At 52.3% G+C, this 22,915-nt stretch overlaps 1 protein-coding gene across 1 annotated transcript; it reads left to right on the top strand.

The window, feature by feature from the left end:
- The first annotated feature begins 19,456 nt into the window (after window positions 1-19,456).
- Window positions 19,457-20,357, top strand: KCNE1 (potassium voltage-gated channel subfamily E regulatory subunit 1). Its single transcript, XM_074536216.1, has one exon. It carries the CDS (start codon window positions 19,908-19,910, stop codon window positions 20,355-20,357), a length of 450 nt encoding a protein of 149 aa, XP_074392317.1. The 5' UTR covers window positions 19,457-19,907.
- The last annotated feature ends 2,558 nt before the right edge of the window (window positions 20,358-22,915 follow it).

The raw sequence follows: 22,915 nt of genomic DNA, 5'->3' as shown, positions 1-22,915 counted from the left end.
CGCCTTACACAGACTGGAGATGCAATTAAAACCCAGATTTTCCCCTGCAGGTTTTTCCTCTCTAACAAAACTCCTTCCCAGTGTCCTTCACCACAAATGCCCCATTTGCCTCCAGGACAGTCCCTGTCCTGCCAGGCGGCAGCTGTGACCCTCAGTGTGACACCAGGAGGATCCTGCGATTCCCTCCCTCAGGAATTCTGTGTTCCCTGTGTGTGCTCCTCACCCTCCACCTGCTCTCAGGGGTCACACACAGCCTCTCAAATTCACATTTGAGAAATGGCTGGGCTGCACAGAACTTTCCTGGCAGCTTCTGGAGCTCCCTGCTTGTTCCTGCAGCTCCTGAGGTGAGGAAAAGCAGCTGAGGAAATGCTGGAATGGGAGAGATGATTCCAGAGGGGGCTGGAGGAGCAGGAGGGAAGGGCTAATTGAACACTGACTGATTAATTGTCCACCAAAGCTCCCAGTGATGCTTTCCCTTGGCAAAGATCAGGCTCCAGAACAGCAATCTGTCCCGAGAGCTGCAGTGGGAGCAGGGACAGAGCTGAGGGGGATAAAGGGGAGCAGGGACAGAGTGGGCAGCACTGCCAGCGTGTCCTTGGCACGGAGCCCTCCGTTTGTCCTGCTGGGTCCCCAGGGCTGCTCCTGATGATCCCAGCCAGCCTGCCGGGCACCAGCACAGGCACCCAGGGGCTGGGTGTGCTCCATGCCCACGGGATAACAGCGCCCTGCGTCCCAAGCACACCCCAGGCAGAGGCCACCCTCTGCCCAGGGGGATGTGGTGCTGGTTGGGTGCCATCAGCCACAGCAAACCCCAGTGCTGGCGCTGCAGAACCCTGGATCCTGCCCCTGGGAATGCCAGGCTCCCAGTGAGCCCAGCCTGGCTGCCAGCAGGGCTCTGCCCTCTGCAGGTGCAAACATCTCCATTTCCCACGGGATCAGTGGCTGCCAGAGGGAGCAGCAAACCCTGCCCCAGAAATCCCTCAAATCCTGCACCAGCAATGAAATCCTGCACCAGCAATCCCTCAGATCCTGCACCAGCAAAGCAGCTCCACTCAGAGGGGCTGGGACAGAAACCACAGGGAGAGGCCCCACTCAGGGGATCTCAGCATCAGGCCAGGGACAAGCAGGGAATCATGGAATTATTTGGGTTGGGAAGGACCTCAAATCCCACCCAGTGCCAGCCCTGCCATGGCAGGGACACCTCCCACTGTCCCCAGTGTCCAGCCTGGCCTTCGGCACTGCCAGGGATCCAGGGACACCCTGTGCCAGGGCCTGCCCACCCTCCCAGGAGGAAATTGTTCCTAATATCTGATCTAAACCTGTAATTTTTCAGTGTGAAGCCATTCCCTGGGTGCTGTCCCTGCATCCCCTGGCAATTGTCTCTCTCCAGCTTTCCTGGGGCTCCTCCAGGCCCTGCAAGGCCGCCCTGAGCTCAGCCCAAAGCTTCTCCTGTGCAGGTGAGCAATGCCAGCTGTGCCAGCCTTTCCTGCCAGCAGAGCTGCTCCATCCTCTGCCCATCCTGGAGCCTCCTCTGGGCTCTGCAGCAGCTCCAGCTCCTCCCTGCGCTGGTTCCAGGGTCCCTGGGCATGAGCAGCCCCAGGAATGGGGCAGGATCCGTGTTTGGAGTCCCTGGGTTCCAACCCAACACATGCACTGGGTTCCTGCCTCAGTTTATTGTGTATCATCAATCAAAGTGAAATGCCAGGGGATTTTTCTCTGGGAGACAGAACAGAAGCCTTTTGTGCTGGGTTTGCTGTGGGTGGGGCTGGGGAGGAAGCAATCCTCCTCCTCCTCCTTTTGAAGTGGAGAAAACTCCCCAATTATTTGCAGTGACTTTGCCCTGAGCGCATTTGCTTTGCTGGCCAGTGGCTGTTTGGGGCATGGAGGGAAATGCTGGCACACCTTGAAAGGAAAAGCAGCCCTGGCTGGGCACACCTGGCCAGGGGTGGCTGCTGGAGGCCTGGCCCGGGCACCACAGCTGGGTCTGTGCTCTCAGGTGGAGCTGGGAGCCCACAGAGGTGCAGATTGGAAATTACAGGATATTTGTCCCTGGAAGGGTGGTCAGGCCTTGGGATGAGCTGCCCAGGGAGGTGCTGGAGTCTCTGGGAGTGTTCTGGATGTGGCCCTGGGGTGGTGCTGGTGCTGCTGGGGCATTTTGAATGTCTGTGCTGGTGTTCACAGGGGTCTGAGGATGAGGGGAGAGACGAGGATCTGACTCCATGCTTCAGAAGGCTGATTTATTATTTTATGATATATATTACATTAAAACCATACTAAAATAATAGAAGAAAGGATTTCATCAGAAGGCCAGCTAAGAATAGAAAAAGAAATAATAATAACAAAGGCTTGTGACTGACCAAGCCAGCTGACTGTGATTGGCCATTAATTAGAAACAACCACATGAGACCAATCCCAGATGCACCTGTTGCATTCCACAGCAGCAGATAATCATTGTTCACATTTTGTCCCTGAGGCCTCCCAGCTTCTCAGGAGGAAAAATCCTAAGGAAAGGATTTCCCATAAAAGATGTCTGTGACAAAGGTCTCTTCCAACTCTGATGATCCTTTGGCCCTGTAAAAGCCATATTTGCAGATAATTTGTTTGTAAAAGTTCTTAAACTCAGTTCTTAGAAAAAACCAACCCCAAACCCAGCCCATTCCGTGATCCAAACCCGCTGGAGAACTTGGATGTTGGAGCTTTAATGAAAGTGAAGTGTTGATCCCTGGGTTATTTCAGGTTTGGTTTTGGTGTTTTGGGCAGTTCTGTGTCCCTGCAAGCCCGGCTTGGACAGGGATTGGAACAACCTGGCTGAGTGGAAGGGCTGCAATGGGATGGGATTCCAGGTCCCTCTCACACCAAACGTGGAGTTTGGGGTGAGATTCAAAAATCCCATGGAATGTTTTTCTGTTGTGTGGGAAAAAAAGGGGTGAATTTTGAATTTCAAGTGCAGCAGAGCAAACAAAGGCTTTGTTTTCCAGCCACTGCTTTGCCCTGGAAAGCTCCACTTTGAGGGACACCTCTCTTTGACTCTTCCCAAGAGGTTCCCTCATCCCCCACAATTAAATCTCAGCTGTCAACGTGTTTAATTAATTTTCCATCAGAAGCTTTATTACATTTAGTGAAGGATGGGAAGCACTGAGCATGTTAAAGCTCAGCTTTGCTTGGGTGGAGGAGAATTCCAATCAAACACCAGCATGGAGGCAAAGGATTCCAGTGTTCTCCCAGCTCTCCTCATTCCCAGTGCTCCCCACTGCCCAGAGCACTCCTGTGATGCTCACAGGTGGTAAAAGCTCCTAAATGGACAAGAATCCCATTTATTTGTTTCAATTTGGGTTAAAAGGTTATGCCAGGCTGAGCTTTTTGATGGGAGTGGAGCTGCTCACACCACCAGGATAAAAAACATCCCCTTGGTAAGATCTGCTGGAAAATATTTGGATGGACAAAGTGCTGCATTACTGGGCCTTGATTAATGGATGGTGTTTGGAAACAAAACTTTCCAAACAAAAGGAATGATGTGCTATATCTGGCAGAGGGATTGATCAACAGGAATTCACTTTTTCCATTTCCTTGTGTGGAACAAACAAAGGAGGCTTAAAATTAGTAAATCACTTAGTCATGGCATTAGGAATGGCATGGTGGGGTAATCACAGAGTTATGGAATGGCTGAGCTGGAAGGGACATTAATGATCACCCAGTGCCACCCCTGCCATGGCAGGGACACCCCCGCTGTCCCAGTGTCCAGCCTGGAACTGAACATTCCAGGGATCCTGGGGCAGCCCCAGCTGCTCTGGGCCAGGGCCTGCCCACCCTCCCAGGCAGGATTCCTCCCAATTTCTGATCCAAAACTGCTCTCAGCTGGGACAGCAGCAGCAATTTGCCCATGGAAAGGGAGCTCAGGCCTTGCCAGGGGCTGCCCAGGGAGCTTTGCAGTGCCCACCCCTGCAGGTGTGCCCTGGAGGTGGCACTGAGTGCTCTGCGCTGGGCACAAGGTGGGCACAGCTGGCACTGCATGGGCTGGCAGGGCTGTGCCAGCACCAGGGATTTGGGGATTCTGTGGAATCCAATGGGTTTTGTGGCAGTTTGGAGTTTCCATGAAAGAAATTTGGGGTTTCCAAAGTGTCTCTGTGTGCATCTGGAGCTTTGTGCACCCTCAGCCTCTTCTTCACCTGCACCCTGCTCTCTGAGGGTGTTTCCCTTTCAGTCAGGAGGCAGCAGAGCTTTGGGAGTTTTCAGAAGGAGGGAACCAGAGTGGTTCATTCAAACATCTCAGAAATGGAGCCCAACTCTTTTACAAACCTTGTGGTTAAGGTCAGCTCATCTCTTGCTGGTGCTGCTGTTATCCCTGGGTTGTGATTGGGGCAACAAACCCAGGATGGGCAGCACCAGAGGATTTTTCAGCCCTGGCTGAGCTCCAGAGCTGGATTCAGCCTTCCCTGCTGGCCAGGGAGGAACGGGAATCCTGAGTTTAGCGCCAGTCTGGGAATCCTGAGTTTAGCACCAGTCTGGGAATCCTGAGTTTAGCACAGTCTGGGAATCCTGAGTTTAGCACCACTCTGGGAATCCTGAGTTTAGCACCAGTGTGGGAATCCTGAGTTTAGCACCAGTCGCTCCCTGGGAGCAGGAGGAATGTGTGTGTGGCAGCCTGGCTGAAGGAGGGACGGTTTCACTCTGTGCCTGGCCCATTATTCTGAGTGGGAGGGAACTCAAAAAAACTGGGATGACTTGTTTGCCCAGGAGGAAAAGAAACGCCTGAAGTAAGGAAGATATGGGGGGTGAGAGGGAAAATCGCTGTGTGGGTAAATGTGCACCTGAGAGTGCAGGGGAAGGGCAGGAGCAGAGCAGGAAGGGCCTGGGTGAGGTTCAGGGCTGGGGAATGGGCTGGGAGGGATTTGGGGCTGTGTCTGGTCCATCCATGTGGGCACAGAATCCTGGAATGGTTTGGGTTGGGAAGGGACATTAAATCCCAGCCAGTGCCAGCCCTGCCATGGCAGGGACACCTCCCACTGTCCCTAGTGTCCAGCCCGGCCTTGGCACTGCCAGGGATGCAGGGATGGATCCCTGGAATTCCATGCCAGCCCTGCCCACCCTGCCAGGGAACAATTTCCCCCTAATATCAAATCCCTTCTCCTGTCACTCCATCTCCTTGTAAAAAGTCCCTCTCCAGCCCCCCTGAAGCCCCTTCAGGAGCTGGAAATCTTCTGTGAGTTCCCCCTGGAGCTCTGATGATCCACAACATTTCCAGCAGAGCCCTAAAGCCCAGCCCCTCCCTATACTGTCCATTTTTTTTCTCTTCAGACATAAAAGAAAGAAAGGAAAACACATTTATCAGTCATGCAAAGTGCAGCAGAAAGCTGAGGAGAAGGAAGGAGCTCCGAGAGCTCAGAGAGGCTGTGGTTGCCCCATTGTTGGCAGTGGCCCAGCCCCAGGATGGGGAGCAGCCTGGGACAGTGGGAGGTGTCCCTGTCCATGGCAGGGGTGCAGGACATGAGTTTTAAGGTGAAAAGTTCCAATTTGAGCAGTGCCAGGGTGTTGGCAGGGGCAGCTGCAGCCTCGGGCACTGCAGGGAGCTGTGTCTGTGTGTCTGTGTGTGTGTGTCTGTGTGTCTGTGTGTCTGTGTGTGTGTGTCTGTGTCTGTGTCTGTGTGTCTGTGTGTGTGTGTGTGTCTGTGTGTCTGTGTGTCTGTGTCTGTGTGTGTGTCTGTGTGTGTCTGTGTGTCTGTGTCTGTGTGTGTCTGTGTGTCTGTGTGTCTGTGTGTGTGTGTGTGTGTCTGTGTGTGTGTCTGTGTGTCTGTGTGTCTGTGTGTGTCTGTGTGTCTGTGTCTGTGTGTCTGTGTGTCTGTGTCTGTGTCTGTGTCTGTGTGTCTGTGTGTCTGTGTGTCTGTGTGTCTGTGTGTGTCTGTGTGTCTGTGTCTGTGTGTCTGTGTCTGTGTCTGTGTCTGTGTCTGTGTGTCTGTGTGTGTCTGTGTGTCTGTGTGTCTGTGTGTCTGTGTGTGTCTGTGTGTCTGTGTGTGTGTCTGTGTGTCTGTGTGTGTCTGTGTGTGTCTGTGTCTGTGTGTGTGTGTCTGTGTGTCTGTGTGTCTGTGTCTGTGTGTCTGTGTCTGTGTGTCTGTCCCTGTCTCTGTCTCTGTCCCTGTCTCTCCTCAGACACTGAGGGCCGATGATCACTCCAAAACCAATTTATCCCCACCATCCGCGCTTCCTGCAGCTCTCCCTCCCCTCGGCTCAGCTTTAGTGCAGCAGGAGCTGGGCAGGAGCAGCCTGGGCTCAGCCCTGGGGGTTTCTCCATCCTCGGTGCCCCTGGGGAGCTCCAGGGTGCTGACTGGGGAGGGAAGGGCAGGGTTTGCCTGCAGCGAGGGCTCGGTGCTCTCGGTGCTCTCGGTGCTCTCGGTGCTCTCAGTGCTCTCGGTGCTCTCAGTGCTGTTCTCTCCTCAGCCAGGCGCTGCTCCAGGCGGGGATTTCAGTGCTCAGTGGCTTTGCACAAGCTCAGCCTGCTCAGGGGAGCAGAGAGGCCACACAAGCACTGCCCTGAGCCCGTGTGTCCCAATTCCAGGGAATGGCCCTGGGATTCCAGGATGGGAATCCTGGCAGGGACCTTGCAGCCCATCCAGGGCCATCTCCCAACAGTCCAAGAGAAGCTGTGGCTGTCCCACCCCTGGGACAGTGGGAATCCCACCCACGGAATTGGATGGTCCTCAAATCCCTCCCAGCCCAAACCATTCCTGATTCCATGGCCTGGCTCCTCTGCTGTGCTCAGGAAGGGATTTTGGGAGCAATTCCAACAGGTCTGGCTCTGCCTGGCGACCGTGAATGAGGTTTGACTTCACTTACACCACGCTTGGGATGAATTTGCTCCTCCTCAAATGGTTAAATCCTCAAATGGTTAAATCCTCAAATGGTGAAACCCATGGAAAACTGGGGTGAGGAGGGGTGAGCAGCTCACAGGACAGAGCAAATCTGTTTTTACACAAATCCACAGCAGCTCTCCAGTGAAGGCTGCAGGGGTGTAGCTGCACATGCAGGAGAGCTCCTGACCCTCTCACCCACTGGGAATCACTGGAGCAGGAACTGAGGGTGGCAATTGGGAATCAGCTGCTGCTGCCCCGTTTGTGTGTGCTCAGGGCAAAACCAGCCCAGCAGGAAGACACACAGGGGCTGCCTGGAGAGAAAAGCTTATCTGGGCCTCACACCATAACACAGGCACTTGTAAAGAAGAGGAAATGAGATAAAGAAATTACTCAGGGCTGCTGCTGCTGCTGCCTCTGAAAAACTTCCTTGATAAGGGAGGCAAGGCTGGGGCTCATGTGCTGAGGGTGGTGTGGGCACAGAGCCTCAGCCCAGGGAACACAAAAACTTTTCCCAGTTTTGCTTCTCAGGACAGGAGGCTCCCCTGCCCTGTGATTTGGCTCTTTTCCTCAATTTGAGGTATTTCTGAGGTCCTTCCTTGTGCGTGGAGGATCCTCCTCTCCTGACATTCCTCAGTGAATTTGGTGCAGATTCCTGGGAGCTTGGAGGGGAGCTTTGGACAGATCCTTTCTCCTGCACCATGGGGGAATCTTGGATCTTTCATTCTTCTGACAAAGCCACCATGAAAATTGGTTGCTGAGCATAAAACATCTCTGCTTCTCAGTGTGCTGGGAGGAATTTCCCCATGGAAAGGGGAAAGGCTTTGGGAAGAGCTGCCCAGGGGACACCCATCCCTGCAGGTGTGCCCTGGAGGTGGCACTGAGTGCTCTGGGCTGGGCACAAGGTGCCCGTGGGGCACAGCTGGCACTGCATGGGCTGGCAGGGCTGTGCCAGCCGCAGGGATTTGGGGATTCTGGGATCTGCTGATAAAAATGGGGGTACAGAATGGCCTCTGAGGTGGTTGGATTCTGTGGAGGAAAATCCAAAGGTCCAGTGGTATTTTTGCTGGAGGATCAAAGGAGATTGAGCAGGTCAGTTTTTCAATACTTTAAATGCTGGGAGGATGAGCTGTGGTGATTCAGGTTGGACACTGGGGCTGGAGCAGCCGGGGCCAGGGGAAGGTGTCCCTGCCACGTCAGGGCTGGGACAAAACCATCTTTAAGGTCCCTCCCAACCCAGCCCATTGTGGGGCTCTGTGTGCTCCTGGGGTGTCTGTCTGAGTTTGGGATCCAGGGGCTCGCCTTCCTCCCTCTGCTCAGCCGGTGGGAGCTGATAACCCCCATAACCTCTCAGGGGATCCCAGAATCCCACACTGGCTTGGGTTTGGGACTCAAATCCCACCCAGTGCCACCCCTGCCATGGCAGGGACACCTCCCACTGTCCCCAGGCTGCTCCAGGCCCAGTGTCCAACCTGGAACTGAACATTCCAGGGATGCAGGGGCAGCCCCAGCTGCTCTGGGCACCCTGTGCCAGTGGGGATGAGTTTGTGGCTCAGGGGAGGAACCTTCCCAGCTCCTCTGGGAACAATAAACTCCAACTTTGGTCACCACTAATCCAAATTTCCTCTTTCTGATCACTGAATCTGTGAGTGGTGATTGGTGGTGCCCCATCTGAAGCATCCTCACCAAAACCAACTCTCCAGTCCCTGTGCCTCAGCTGAGGGCTCAGAGCTCCTCTGCAGGACAGGAATTCCTGCATTAAATTCCTGAATATAATGGGATTCAACGGCTCTGAGGGTCAGAAGCCTCCCCATTCAGCCCCTTCCAAAGCTGCAGCCATCAGCACATTTTTAATTTAACACTAAATTAATTTAATTTAATTTAATTTAATCTAATTCCTCCACTCTAAACTGCATTTCAGAGGCAGGCTGCAGAGTGCAGGCAGCTTTCCCAGCTGCAGGAAATCCCCCAACTCCAGTGCATTTCCTGCATCCCTCAGCCGTGGCCTCGCTGCTGCTGCCAAGTGAAGCTCTGGATCCTGGCAGAGATCATGCAAAGAGGGCGACCAGGTGCTCCAATCCCCATCTTTTTAGGGCTTTGGGGTTGTAATTAATTAATTAATTAATTGTATTAATGCTGGGATAGCAGCAGGTGAATTATGTCCCCCTCTTGGCCATCCTTTGTAGGATTTTCCATCCTTGGAAAACCTCAATCCCAAATGGTGTCTGCAGGGTTTGGGCTGAGCTGGAGGTGCCAGATCCCAAAGGGGCTGGCCAAGGGCTGTGGCAGCAGAGCTCTCTGATGGGGGGACACTCTTGGGATGGGGATGGAGCTGCAGAAGGGCCTGGACACCTCCTGTCCCCTGGGCTGGGCCAAGGGAGCAGAGCTGGGCCCAGCTCGGGGCACTGTGGGGCCAGAAACCAAATTATTCCTGAATGAATTCTGAAATATTGAATGAATTCTGAAATATTGAATGAATTCTGAAATATTGAATGAATTCCGAGTTATTTCTCCCTCCCTCTTGCTCAGGAGCCCAGAGAACTCTGCCAGGGAGGGTTTGTACAGCTCTGCTCCTTCTCCCTGGCTTTCAGAGGTGACCATGCCACAGATAAAGACTTGGACAGAAACATTTTAGACCTCATTTGTTCCTGTACAAGGGTCACAGCAGCAGCTTTTCAAGGAAAAGGGAAAATTCATTGCAAGAATAAAATGTATTTTAACTTTAAAGTCAAATACACTTGAAAGTGTATTTAAACTTCAAAGTGTCTGCTCCCCATTCTTATTTCAGTATTTCTTTCCTCAAAATAAAAATGAGGCTGATTTAAAACCCAAAGGCTTCCAGGAATGCAGTTTCAAGAGATCTGCAAGCCCCTGTGCTGGGAAATGTCCTTTGTCACCTTGCAGAGAAAACTTCCTGAGGGATCCCATCACTCCACAGCTCGTCATTGACCTGGCAAAATGAATTCCGTGGCCACTGACAGATCCAGGAGGGCACAGAGGATTCCTACACCGGGTTGGAGCTCTTTAAAAATATATTAAATAATAATCTCCCAATCACAGGTGCTCTCGGGGGCCCCAAAGTCAAATAGAAGTTACAGATTTGCTTCTGGAACAATGGATCTGCTCTGGTGGGGACACAGCCCTGCCTGGGCTGGAGGTGACACTGCTGGGACTGGGAGGGGACTGGGGTCCACACAGGCTCTGAGATCCCAGAGAATGAATGAAAATGGCCTAAAAGGTTTGGGGAAGACCTTAAAGATCATCCTATTCCATGGCAGGGACACCTCCCACTGTCCCAGGCTGCTCCAGCCCCAGTGTCCAGCCTGGCCTTGGGCACTGCCAGGGATCCAGGGACACCCTGTGCCAGGGCCTGCCCACCCTGCCTGGGAGGAAATTGTTCCTAATATCTGATCTAAACCTGTAATTTTTCAGTTTGAGGCCATTCCCTGGGTGCTGTCCCTGCATCCCCTGGCAATTGTCTCTGTCCAGCTTTCCTGGGGCTCCTCCAGGCCCTGCAAGGCCGCCCTGAGCTCAGCCCAAAGCTTCTCCTGTGCAGGTGAGCAATGCCAGCTGTGCCAGCCTTTCCTGCCAGCAGAGCTGCTCCATCCTCTGCCCATCCTGGAGCCTCCTCTGGGCTCTGCAGCAGCTCCAGCTCCTCCCTGCGCTGAATTCCTGATCTGGTTATAAAATTAGCAATACAATCAGAGTAATAATAATTTGGACAATTTAGATTAGGACAATACGAGACAATAAAAACAAAGAGTTACAGACAGTCCAGGTACCTCATTCTGGGCAAAATAAGCCCGAAAAAGGACCCACATTAACAGAGGATTGACCCTTAAAAACAATAACCTGTTGCATATTCATACACCTCATCCATGATGCATAAATTCCATTCAAACACAGGATTGTGTCTGGGCAGTGTCAGCTTCTTCCTCCTAATCATTACAGCGTCTCCAGGGCTGAGCAAGGCAGGAAGAAGTTCATTTCTCCTGATAATGGAGCAATAAATTCTCTTTCTCTGAAAGATTAAGGTGTCCTTTGGCTGCTGTCTGGTGTGAGTACCTCATTCCTTTCTTAAAAAAATATCCCACATAGATAGTTCCTATTTTAACTACAAAAGTTACCTTTTAACTACAAAACTGCATTTACCATCCTATTAAAATTAAAATGTTATAAATATATATAATCTTATATATACAAATATATATATATTATATAATAAGTGATTATATATAAAATTATTATAAATAATAATTTGCATATAATTAATCATTACATATAAATTATAATTATATATAAAATTATTACATATAATGATATTTATTATTATTTATTATTATTTATATTATAATAGATACTATTATAATTATATATTATATATAATTAAAATATTCTAATAATTAGTATAATATATAATTTTAATATATAATGATAATGATAATGATAATGATATATTATAATATATAATATATATAATTAATTATTATATAAAATTATAATTATATATAATAATGTAATAATACAAATTATTATATATAAATATATACATATATATTTATAGATTTATATATTTCTATATAAATATATAAAATATATTTATATATTATATTTATATAAATGTATATATTTATATAGAAATATATATTTATATGTAAAATACATATTTTATATCTTTATATATAATAGTTAATAATTATATTATATATGAAATATTATTTATAATAATCATAAATATAAATATAATTGTTAAAATGGTAATACAGCACTACTAATCAATACAATGAAATACATGCAGTAAATATCTGACATGCACTTTTCACATCTGCCATCCCAGATCCTTGCTCCTGTCCCACATCCCTTTCCCAGGCATTCAGGGAAGAGTCAGGCTGGCCCAGGCAGTGACAGGATCAGATTCTGTCCCGCATTTCCCCCGTGAGGAGGAAGCAGGGCCTGGCTGTGCTGTCCCTGCTCACCCACACCCTCCTCCTTCTCTTCCTCCTCCTCCCTCATGGATCTCTCCTGGATCCAGCTCACTGTGGCCACCCCAGAGGGAGCCTTTGCTGCCCTAACCCCATTTCTGAGCCTCCTGCATTGCTGATGTTACCCATTAATTCCCTCAAATGGATTTATCCACAAGTGCACTTTCCTTAATCAGCCCTGGCCCATCCTACCAGCCGATTTTCCTGGTGATGCTCCCGGGCTGGGTTAAACTCTGGGGCACCTTTCAGCCATTTGGGGAGTTGACACATTCAGCCACAACATTTCCTCACATCCTAGGGTTTTGGTGGCCGTGCTTGGCCTCAGACTGTTCTGGGGAAGGGAATCTCCCCTCCTGTGACTCCTCCTGAGCCTGGGCCACCCCTTCAGCTTCTCCCTCTTCCTTGGCCCCCCAGCTCCTGTGCCAGGCTTTAAAATTCACCTCAAAGGGGGAATTCCCTGCGGGCTGTGAAAACAAGAGGTTCAGATCCCGCTCCAGGTTCCCAGGTGTCACAGACATCTTTTATGAAAATCCTTTCCTTAGGATTTTTCCTCCTGAGAAGCTGGGAGGCCTCAGGAGCAAAATGCAAACAATGGTTATCTGCTGCTGTGGAATGCAACAGGTGCATCTGGGGTTGGTCTCATGTGGTTGTTTCTGATTAATGGCCAATCACAGTCAGCTGGCTCGGACACAGAATCTGAGCCACAACCCTTTGTTATCATTCATTCTTTTTCTATTCTTAGCCAGCCCTCGGATGAAATTTTTTCTTCTATTCTTTTAGTATCGTTTTAATATAATATACATCATAAAGTAATAAATCAAGCCTTCTGAAACATGGAGTCAGATCCTCATCTCTTCCCTCATCCTCAGACCCCTGTGAGCATGATCACACCCAGGGGAGAATGGAGCTGGGCTGCCCTGGAGGGGGAAACTGAGGCAGAAAGGCAGATTGCACCAGAGATTTGGGTCAGTGTGGGAAACGAATCCCACAGGCTGCTCCCTCACTGAGATGCAGCACCAGCTCAGGCAGGAGAAGCAGGGGCTGCATCCTCACCCTGAGAGAAAATGCAATAAAGCTCTGGGAAAGTGGGCAGCAAGGAAATGCTGGGACATTTTCATCCATTTGTTTAAATTGATGCCTCCACCACCACCTCAATGCCTCTCTCCAGCTGCTGCCCAGGCAACAGCAGCTGGCAAAGAGTGTCAGGACAGGAGGGGCCATCCCATCCCATCATCCCATCCCATTATCCCACCCATCCCAATCTCAATCCAATCCCAATCCCAATCTCAATCAAATACCATCCTATCCATCCCAGTCCTTCCCATCCCACCCATCCCATCAATCCCTTCCCAACCCACCCCATCCAAATCAATTCCATCCCAATCTCAATCCAATCCCATCCCATCCCATTTTATCCCACCCCATCCCAATCCCCATCCCAATCCCCATCCCAATCCCCATTTCAATCCCCATCAAAATCCCCATCCCAATCCCCATCCAATCCATCCCATCCCAATCTCAATCCAACCCCATGTCACCCCATCCCAACCCATCCCACCCCATAAATCCCATCCCAATCTCAATCCAATCCCATCCATCCCAATTTGAATATGAATCCAATTCCATCCCATCGATCCCATCCCAAAACATCCCATCCCATGTATCCCATCCCATCCAACCACATCCCATCAATCCCAATCCCAATCCCAATGCCAGTCTCAGTCCAATCCCATCCAATCCAATCCTATCCATCCCATCCCATCCCATTGTCCCATCCCACCCCATCTCATCCCACAAATCCCATAAATCCCATCCCTGTTTACTGCAGCTGATGAGGGTCTGGGGGCCACGGTCCCTGACAGGGCCATGGGATGGGAGGGACTGGGATGTGTCCTACCCCAGGAATGCTGAGGGGATGTCACCCCATGGATGGATGGGAATGCTGAGAGGATGTCACCCCATGGATGGGAATGCTGAGGGGATGTCACCCCATGGGATGGATGGGAATGCTGAGGGGATGTCACCCCATGGAGGGATGGGAATGCTGAGGGGATGTCACCCCATGGATGGGAATGCTGAGGGGATGTCACCCCATGGGATGGATGGGAATGCTGAGGGGATGTCACCCCATGGAGGGATGGGAATGCTGAGGGGATGTCACCCCATGGATGGGAATGCTGAGGGGATGTCACCCCACAGCAGCAGCATCCTCTGCAGGATCTCAGATGGATCTTTCCATGGTGATAATTTCATTTTGTAGCTCCCAGGTGGGCTCTGGTGAACCCCCTGTGGCTCAGTGGTGACCACAGAGCTTCTCCCTCCCGTGGGAAGTACAGGGCGAGATTTGGGGTGGTTTTTGAGGTTTTGGGGGTGGCTGCAGGGAGCCAGTGCTCCCTCCAGGGTGGTGTTGGAGGGGAGCCCATAAGTGACCCCCCTTCCTCCTGCCAGCACAAAATGTGCAATATTCCTGTATGATGGAGCTGGGGGAGTGCCAGGGGCCAGGGCAGCCCCTCTGGGAATGTCCCAACCCTGGAGCCCTCCTGGAGCAGCCTGAGCTCGGAGCAGCACCCAGGGAGCGGCTGGGGCTGGGCCAGGAGGGATTTGGGTTGGATTTTAGGGTAAGGTTCTTGCCCAGAGGGTGCTGGCACTGCCCAGGGAATGGGCACGGCCCCGAGGCTGCCACAGCTCCAGGAGCTGCCAGGGATGCCCAGGCTGGGCTTGGTGGGCTCTGGGCTGGCACCGGGGGATCCCTGGGGGTCATTCCCCCTCAGCAATTCCATGGTTCCCTCTCTCCCGTGCTGCTCTGGCTGCACATTCCCCATGCCAGGAGCTGCGGTGCCCCCTCAGCACCTCCCACCTGGGCACCTGCCCGGGCACGGCTCTGCTGCCCTCCCTCCTTCCCTCCTCCTTCCCTCCTCCTCCTCCTCCTCCTCCCAGCCCGGCTTTTCCCTGCTCGCCGTGCCAGGACGGGACAGTGACACGGGGCTGGTGGCAGCAGCAGCAGCAGCCAGAGCCAGCCCAGGGTGGCATCTCCTCCGTGCCCACACCTGGAGCCCCCCAGGTGTGTGAGGGCAGCCGGGACGGGAGCGGGGCTGGGGAAATGGGAATGTGCAGGAGCCCAGAGCTCAGCAGGGCTGAACCGATGGAACAGCAGAGCCAGGCTGCCCTATCGGGGTTTGTTTGCTGCTCCAGCCCTGCCGGGGCTGCTGCAGCCCGGGATTCTCTGGGATGGGTGGAATTGGGGAGCAGTGATGGGGTTCCACCCTGGAATAGCGGGATATCTGCGGGCTGTGTGCGAGAAAATGAATTTCTGGCTTGTGGGCAGAGAAAAGTGGGGGTTTGGGACAATTCAGTGCCCAGTGGGGTTGGATGGGATGGATTGGGATGGGATGGATGGGATGGGGTTGGACTCATGTTCAGCTTGGAACGGGGTAATGGGATGGGATATCTATCTACATGCTATTGCAAGAAATCTGAATTTCTGCCTTGTGAGCAGAGAAAAGTGGGGGTTTGGGGACAGTTCACTGGGGGTTTGGGCACAATGCAGTTCTCAGTGAGGTTGGATGGGATTGATGGGATGGGGTTGGATTCATCTTCAGCTTGGGACGGGATGGGAGAGATTAGGATGGATGGGATTGGATTGAGACTGGGATGGGATGGGATAATGGGAGGGGATGGGAAATTTATATACAATTGCAAGAAAACTGGATTGTGAGCAAAGAAAAGTGGGGGTTTGGGGACAACTCACTGGGGGTCTGGGGACAATTCAGTGCCCAGTGGGGTTGGATGGGATGGGTTGGGATGGGATTGATGGGATGGGGTTGATGGGATGGGGTTGGATTCATCTTCAGCTTGGGACGGGATGGGAGAGACTGAGATGGGATGGGATAATGGGATGGGATATCTATATGCTGTTATCTACATGCTATTGCAAGAAAACTGAATTTTTGGCTTGTGAGCAGAGAAAAGTGGGGGTTTGGGGACAATTCAGTGGGGGTTTGGGGACAATTCAGTGGGATTTGGGGACAATTCTGTGCCCCCACTGCACAGGTGCTGCTCTTTGGTTAAAGCCACGCCAGGAGCTGTGGTGGCGCTGCCCTGGTGGGCAGGGGAGGATGGGCCAGGGCAGGCAGGAGGGGCTCTCCCAGCCAGGTGGGGGCTGCAGGAGGCGTTTGCAGAGCCCAGAGCTGCAGATCCCTCCCAGCTGGGGCAGGAGCAGTGCCCTGGATGCTGCCCTGGGTTGCCAAATTCCCGGCAGTGGGGTGAGGAAATGGGGCTCCCTTGTGCAATGGGGACGGTGTCACAGCCACTCACCCCTGAAGGAATGGCAGGGAAACGAGCCAGGGAGGTCACTGCATCCTTCATGGCCCTGCAGGAGCACCAGGACGTTTGGGAGGCAGAGAGTCTGGGAGGTGGGTGATGTGCTGGGCTGGTTTTTGCTCTGAGAGTGGCACAGGATTTATTTCTGTGTCATCAAACCACAGGAAATGCAGACAGAGCTATGGTCTCTAAAGGTGAGTGTTGCTCCAAGCTGCCTGGGTTTCTGGGGCTGGCTGCTGATGCTTTTGGCAGCAATAGGAGAGACGGTTGGAGATGTTTGCTTGGTGGAAATGGAAATGGGGGTGCTCTGATGTGGGAGAGCTGAGAAAATGCTGCTAAAATCTGTCACTGCACATCCAGCTCTGATTGTGTGATAAAAATCACACTGAAATCTCAGCAGGGAGGAGAAATAGAGGCAGCCAAGAGTCAGTTTTTATGGAATCCTGGAATGGTTTGGGCTGGGAGGGACCTCAAAGGCCACCCCTGGGACACCTCCCACTGTCCCCAGTGTCCAACCTGGCCTTGGGCACTGCCAGGGATGCAGGGATGGAATTCCATCCCAGCCCCTCATTTCCGTCACAGGGAAATGAGGGGACTGGAATGGAAATCTACCAGTGTGAGGCCATTCCCTGTGTGCTGTCCCTGCATCCCGTGGCAATTGTCTCTCTCCAGCTTTCCTGGGGCTCCTCCAGGCCCTGCAAGGCCGCCCTGAGCTCAGCCCAAAGCTTCTCCTGTGCAGGTAAGCAATGCCAGCTGTGCCAGCCTTTCCTGCCAGCAGAGCTGCTCCATCCCTCTGCCCATCCTGGAGCCTCCTCTGGGCTCTGCAGCAGCTCCCAGTGCTCGAGGACAAAATTCCTGTTGAGCTCCAAAGCTGAGTGTCACAGGACAGAAAATTCCCTTTTCCCATTTAAACCCTGGTGGCAGCAGCAGCCTCTGGCAGCACCTGGAGATCAGCACAGCCCAGACAGGGCAGGAAGGGCTGGGCTGGAGCTGAAGGTGCCCACTGGGCTGGGTGCCCTCTACTGGGAGCAGGATCCAGACTCTGGGAGAAGGATCCAGGGTCAAGGAGCAGGATCCAGGCTCTGGGAGCAGGATCCAGTCTGTGGGATTAGTTCCCAGGCTCTGGGGTCAGGATCCAGGTTCAGGGAGCAGATTCCAGGTTCAGGGATCAGGATCCAGGCTGTGGGAGCAGGATCCAGGCTGTGGGAGCAGGATCCAGCTCTAGGGTCAGGATCTAGGCTGTGGGATCAGGATCCAGGCTATGGGATCAGTTCCCGGGCTCTGGGATCATTATCCAGGCTGTGGGAGCAGGATCCAGGCTCTGGGAGAAGGATTCAGGTTCAAGAAGCAGGATCCAGGCTTTGTGATCAGGATCCAGGTTCAAGGAGCAGGATCCAGACTGTGGGAGCAGGATCCAGGTTCAGGGAGGAAGATCTAGGTTAAAGGATGAGGATCCAGGCTGTGGGATCAAGATCCAGGTTCAAAGAGCAGGATCCAGGCTGTGGGAGCAGGATCCAGGTTAAAGAAGCAGGATCCAGATTCAAGGATCAGGATCCAGGTTCAAAGAGCAGGATCCAGGTTGTGGGATCAGGATCCAGGTTGTGGGAGCAGCATCCAGGTTCAAGGAGCAGGATCCAGGCTGTGGGATCAAGATCCAGGCTGTAGGATCATTATCCAGCTCTGGGATCATTATCCAGCTCTGGGATCAGGATCCAGGCTGTGGGATCAGGATCCAGCTCTGGGATCATTATCCAGCTCTGGGATCATTACCCAGCTCTGGGATCAGGATCCAGGTTGTGGGATCATTATCCAGGCTCTGGGATCAAGATCCAGGCTGTGGGATCATTATCCAGCTCTGGGATCAGGATCCAGCTCTGGGATCAGGATCCAGCCCCTTTGGAGCACACAAGCCCTGTGCTGTGCCTTTGCTGGGGAGCAGCCAGTGCCAGTCAGGGGGTGCCAGTCAGCCCTGCCACCCCCACAGCTGCATGAGGAGCCAGACCCAGCTGCCGTTCCCTGGGTTTGGAGTCCAGAGCCACCCTGCAGCTCTGCTGGGACATTCCCATGGCCTCAGCTCCCAGGGAGGCACCAGGAGCTCTCTGAGGCTCCCTTGGGCTCTCCCTCCCAGCTGGGCTCAGAACCTGGGGTGGCTTTGGCAGCTCTGGCACCCTCGGCTGCAGGGATCAGGGCCAGGCCATAAAATCCCAGAATCCCAAATTTGTTTGGGTTGGGAGGGAGCTCAGAGCCCACCCAGTGCCCCCCTGCCATGGCACGGACACCTCCCACTGTCCCAGGCTGCTCCAGTGTCCAGCCTGGCCTGGGATGGAGCTACACAAAGCTGGAGAGAGAAAAATTCCCAAGGGCTGGAGGGACAGGAGCCAGGAAATGGCTGCCAGTGCCAGAGGGCAGGGTTGGGTGGGATCTGGGCAATGAGGAATTGTTCCCTGGCAGGGTGGGCAGGCCTGGGATGGAATTCCATCCCTGGACCCTGGAGTGTTCAGTTCCAGGTTGGACACTGGGGCTGGAGCAGCCTGGGACAGTGGGAGGTGTCCCTGCCATGGCAGGGGTGACACTGGGTGGGATTTAAGGTCCCTTCCATCCCAAACCATTCCATGATTCCACGAGAATTCCCCACCCTGTGCTGAATTTCTCAGCCTCAGACCCGTGAGTGCTCAGATAAAGATTTCACAGTGAGGATCAGCACGAGGGGTCATTAATTAACAATTAATTGCTGTGTGTGACCCCCTCCATGCCTGCAGGAGCTGTGCTCCCTGGGCTGTGAGTACTCCAGGGAAATGTTCTCCTCCTGAGGGACACGGGGGACAAGAGCAGAGCCCTGGCTCTGTCCCTGTGTTTCAGCAGCTCCTTGTGCAGCTTTTCTCCCCCAGCAAGGCACAAACAAAGCCCAGGAAGGCTCCAGGTACCTGCTGTTCCTGCAGGGTCATTCCCAGCCCAGCTCCCTCCCACGCAGAGCTCCTGGAAAAGCTCCCTGAGCTGCCACCGTGCCCTGCCACAGGTGTCACCCCTGCCCCGGGCTCCCTTTCAGCCTGCATGGATTAGGAATGGTTCTGAGGCGCTTCCTCCTCCAAATCCCCGCACAACAACGGCTGAGTGTTCTGGAGGAGGATTTGCTGAGCTGCTCCCATGGATTTACAACTGTGGGAAGCCCTGAAAAACATGAAAGCTAAAATTAAGGCATCACAACCAGGCTCTCAAATCCCTCACTGAGGAGGGGGACCAGGAAAGGGAGACAGAGGAAATCCCACCTTTTTCTATGGGATTCATCAAAGAAGATTTTTCTGTTAAAGAGAGAGGGGTAAATGTGAGAAATGGATTTGTAGAGAGCTCTCAGTGTGCACCTGTATGCAAACCTTGAGACAAGAAATGCTGACTTAGAAATGCCATGGAATAGGACAGACATTGCTGAGAGAGAAATGGAGCTAGAAAAATGTTTCAAAAGGTGGCCTTGCAAATAAGACTGGATAGTTTGGAGAGACAGAACTGTGAAAGATAAAATGTAGTAGGACCCATGAGGGGTAATTTTAGATGATTGGCTTTAGGGCTAAAGGTGTGGCTAAAGGTGGTAGGCCAAGAAATGCTTATAGTGTAGTGTAATTAGGAAATAGTTGGCTTCTGATTGTGAATTATAACATCTGTATTGTCTCACCCTTCTCATGCGACACAAAATGGAATAAAGGTTTTTAAAACACCTCTCAGTTACCCCATCTCTGGGTCAGAAAAGAGTTAAATCCAACATTTATCTGATGCCACCCCCTGACTTTTATCCTTTTCCAGCCAAAGTAAGGAAGGATTGCCAAGGACAGAAATCCCCAATGCTGGCGCTGTCGAACACCACAGCCCTGGACCTGCTCCTCTCCAAGCTGCTCCAGGAGTGCCTGGAACGCTCCAACAGCTCAGCTGCTCCCCAGGAGAGCAGTGCCAGCGACAGCCTGGCCATCATCTACGTGCTGCTGATGCTGGGGCTCTTTGGCTTCTTCAGCGTGGGGGTGATGGTGACCAACCTGCGGGCACGGCACCTCGAGGGGCCCCGCGACCCCTACAACACCTACATTGCCACGGATGTCTGGCACAGGAAGGACAGGGAGTACATCCAGGCCAAGGTCCTCGAGAGTTACAAGCTCTGCTGTGTCCTGGAGAACCAGCTGGCCGTGGAGCAGCCAACCAGGAAGATCCCTGAGGAGAAATCTTCCTAGGGAAAGGGGACGAGGATGGCGCGCGGCGCGGGGACGATGCGAGCGGTGCCTGCTGTGGGCACGGGGAGCTGCTGGTCCTTGTGCACAGCCACAGGGGCTGGCCAGGCTGCAGGAGCAGTGCTGGTGAAGCTGATGGATCTGGGAGATCCCAGTGCTGCCCCAGAGCCTGGCATGGCCATCGTGTGGGAATCACCGTGAGGCAACATCGGGAATCACACGGAGCATCACGGACTCATCAGCTTCACCTCCTGAGCCAGGGCCTCGTCCCTCACAGGGCAGGGATGGATGGGACCTTGGGAATGAATCTGCCCTGGCACAGGGTGCCCAGAGCAGCTGGGGCTGCCCTGGATCCCTGGCAGTGCCCAAGGCCAGGTTGGACACTCAGATTGGAGCAGCCTGGGACAGTGGGAGGTGTCCCTGACATGGGAATGGGATGGATTTGATCTCTCTTCCAACCCCGATTCTCTGATTCTCCAAAAAGCAAATCTTGGTGTTGCTGGTGTGAAATTAGAGCCTAATTAGGGCCCAATTAGAACCAAACACAGGGCAGAGGTGTTAATTGCCAAGCATGGCTTAGACAATCGTTTTCCAGAAAGACCAAATTCTCCCAAGAAACAGAAGCTGAAAGATTTCATTCACTTTTTTGTCCAGGTTAGAATAATGATTTTATAAATTGTACAGTGCTGTGCTAACCTGTCTCCTTCAGAATCGTGCCCCTCTTAGTGATAAAATATTAGGCAAAGATTCCCAATTTTTTGTCTGAAAAACATTTCCATGGAAGAACACAGACTTTGGAGGGACTTTAGTGACTGTGATGGGTGTGGCACTTGGGGACATGGTCAATGTTGGGTTAAGGGCTGGACTCAAAGATCTTGGAGGGTTTTTCCAACCTCAGTGATTCCAGGACTCTGGTTCCTAGCAGGTCTGCCAGACTGCTCTTGATGTCAATTTAATTTCCTTCCTATGGATGGGGCTTGATCCTGGCAGCAAAATCCATGTGCAAAGAGTGGCTCTGTGCCATGGATGTGGGGAACACTCCCAAATTTCAATCCCAATTAATTATTGCACCAAGTGCCAGCCCCTGGTTGGGAAGGGAATTTCCACTGTGTTAAGAACAATTCCATAATTTTTGCTGTTTAATCACCCAGAGGTGCTGTCTGTGCTTAGCTCCGATTCCATGAGCAGCTCCCAGGGGCCCATCCAAGGATCCCCCACAAAATCCAGGAAGGTTTGCCTGCCCTTCCCTCCTTTCTCGTCCTCCACAGGAAGGACAGGGCAGCCAAATTCAGCTGCTGTGGCACCAACATTTCCCTGCCTGTGAGAGGAGAAATCCATCTCCCCTGGGCATTGTGCTCCCTGAAAAAACAGCTCTGCCAGCTTGGAGCTGCTTCGGGGTGAAGGAAGCAACACTCTGGGCAGGAGTGGGGGTTTTATTTCTGCCCTGCAGACACAAATCCCATTTTTAGCTGCTGGAGAGGAAAGAGAAGTGGGGGAGGCAGGGGAGAGGAGCAGAGCAGCTGCTTCCAAGGCAAGGTGAGGGCAGAGAGCTTGGAGAGGGCAGCAATCCCAGCAGAGCCCTTCTCCAGGCACTTCTTTAGCACTGCACTTCCATCCAAGCAATATTCCAGCCATGTCTGTCTTGCCAGAGCACTCGGGACACTCAAAACTCAGGGTTGGTTTTTAAAAATGATATTTATATAGTGCCTAACATTAAGCTGAGGACAAGATCCACAATTTTGGTGTCTGGAGCAGCTTGGAAAATCTCAAGCAACTTAATTATTCCAGACACCTTTTCCTCTGGAGGAATGAAAACCCAAGCCCAGCTCTGGAAAAATGTTGATTTCTCAGCTTGGGCTCTGCTCTTTTGGGATCTCATGGTTTAGGACTTGCCCCGGGAGAGAGCTAGAACCTTGGACTTAGCTTAAACTTCTACCAAAAATTGCCTTTAGTGACATGAAACACTTTAATTAGTTAAAACCTTCAATTCATGGAAACATTTAATGGCATTAAACCCTTGGAGTGAAGCTCTCCCTCCACCCCAGGTATTTTCCAGGATTTTGGGTCATTTTCTTTTCATAGCTCCAGGGCGGTTATTTGTGAGGAGGGTGATCCTCAGCAATAATTGCACACCTTTTTTTTTTTCCCTTTTAGCAGCTCTGCCTTTTTATTTAACTGAAATTAAAAAGGAGAAGAGCTTTGCTGTGCCACCCTCACCCCTGGGTGCCTGTGGTGGATTCCCACCGAAGGCTTGCACCTTTCACTCCTGGAGTTCTCTCCCCCCTCGATTTTTTTCACTTGTACAGAGCAATAAAATGTGAATTTCAAGCCCTGCTCGTGGCCTCAGATGTTGGTTTTTTCCTGTTCCACAGGCTCGGGGCAGGGGGCAGATCCTCCCCAGCGGGCACCCACTCACCCGTCCCCTCTCTCCACCCGATTGAGCAGGGCCAGGCAGCTGCTGGGGCCTCTCCCAGAGCACCCAGAGCTGCACAAACACCGAAATATCAGCAGGGAATTCCTCTCCTGGAGCTGGCTCCCGGGGTTTGCAGCCCCCAGGGCCA

This window comes from Zonotrichia albicollis, chromosome 2 (assembly GCF_047830755.1).
Source record: "Zonotrichia albicollis isolate bZonAlb1 chromosome 2, bZonAlb1.hap1, whole genome shotgun sequence".
NCBI classification, from domain to species: domain Eukaryota; kingdom Metazoa; phylum Chordata; class Aves; order Passeriformes; family Passerellidae; genus Zonotrichia; species Zonotrichia albicollis.
This window is presented reverse-complemented; position numbering and strand designations above follow the sequence as displayed.

Bases quoted from the DNA above. Each gene is read 5' to 3' on its own strand.
- KCNE1 (XM_074536216.1), top strand. From the start codon at position 19,908: ATGCCACCCCCTGACTTTTATCCTTTTCCAGCCAAAGTAAGGAAGGAT.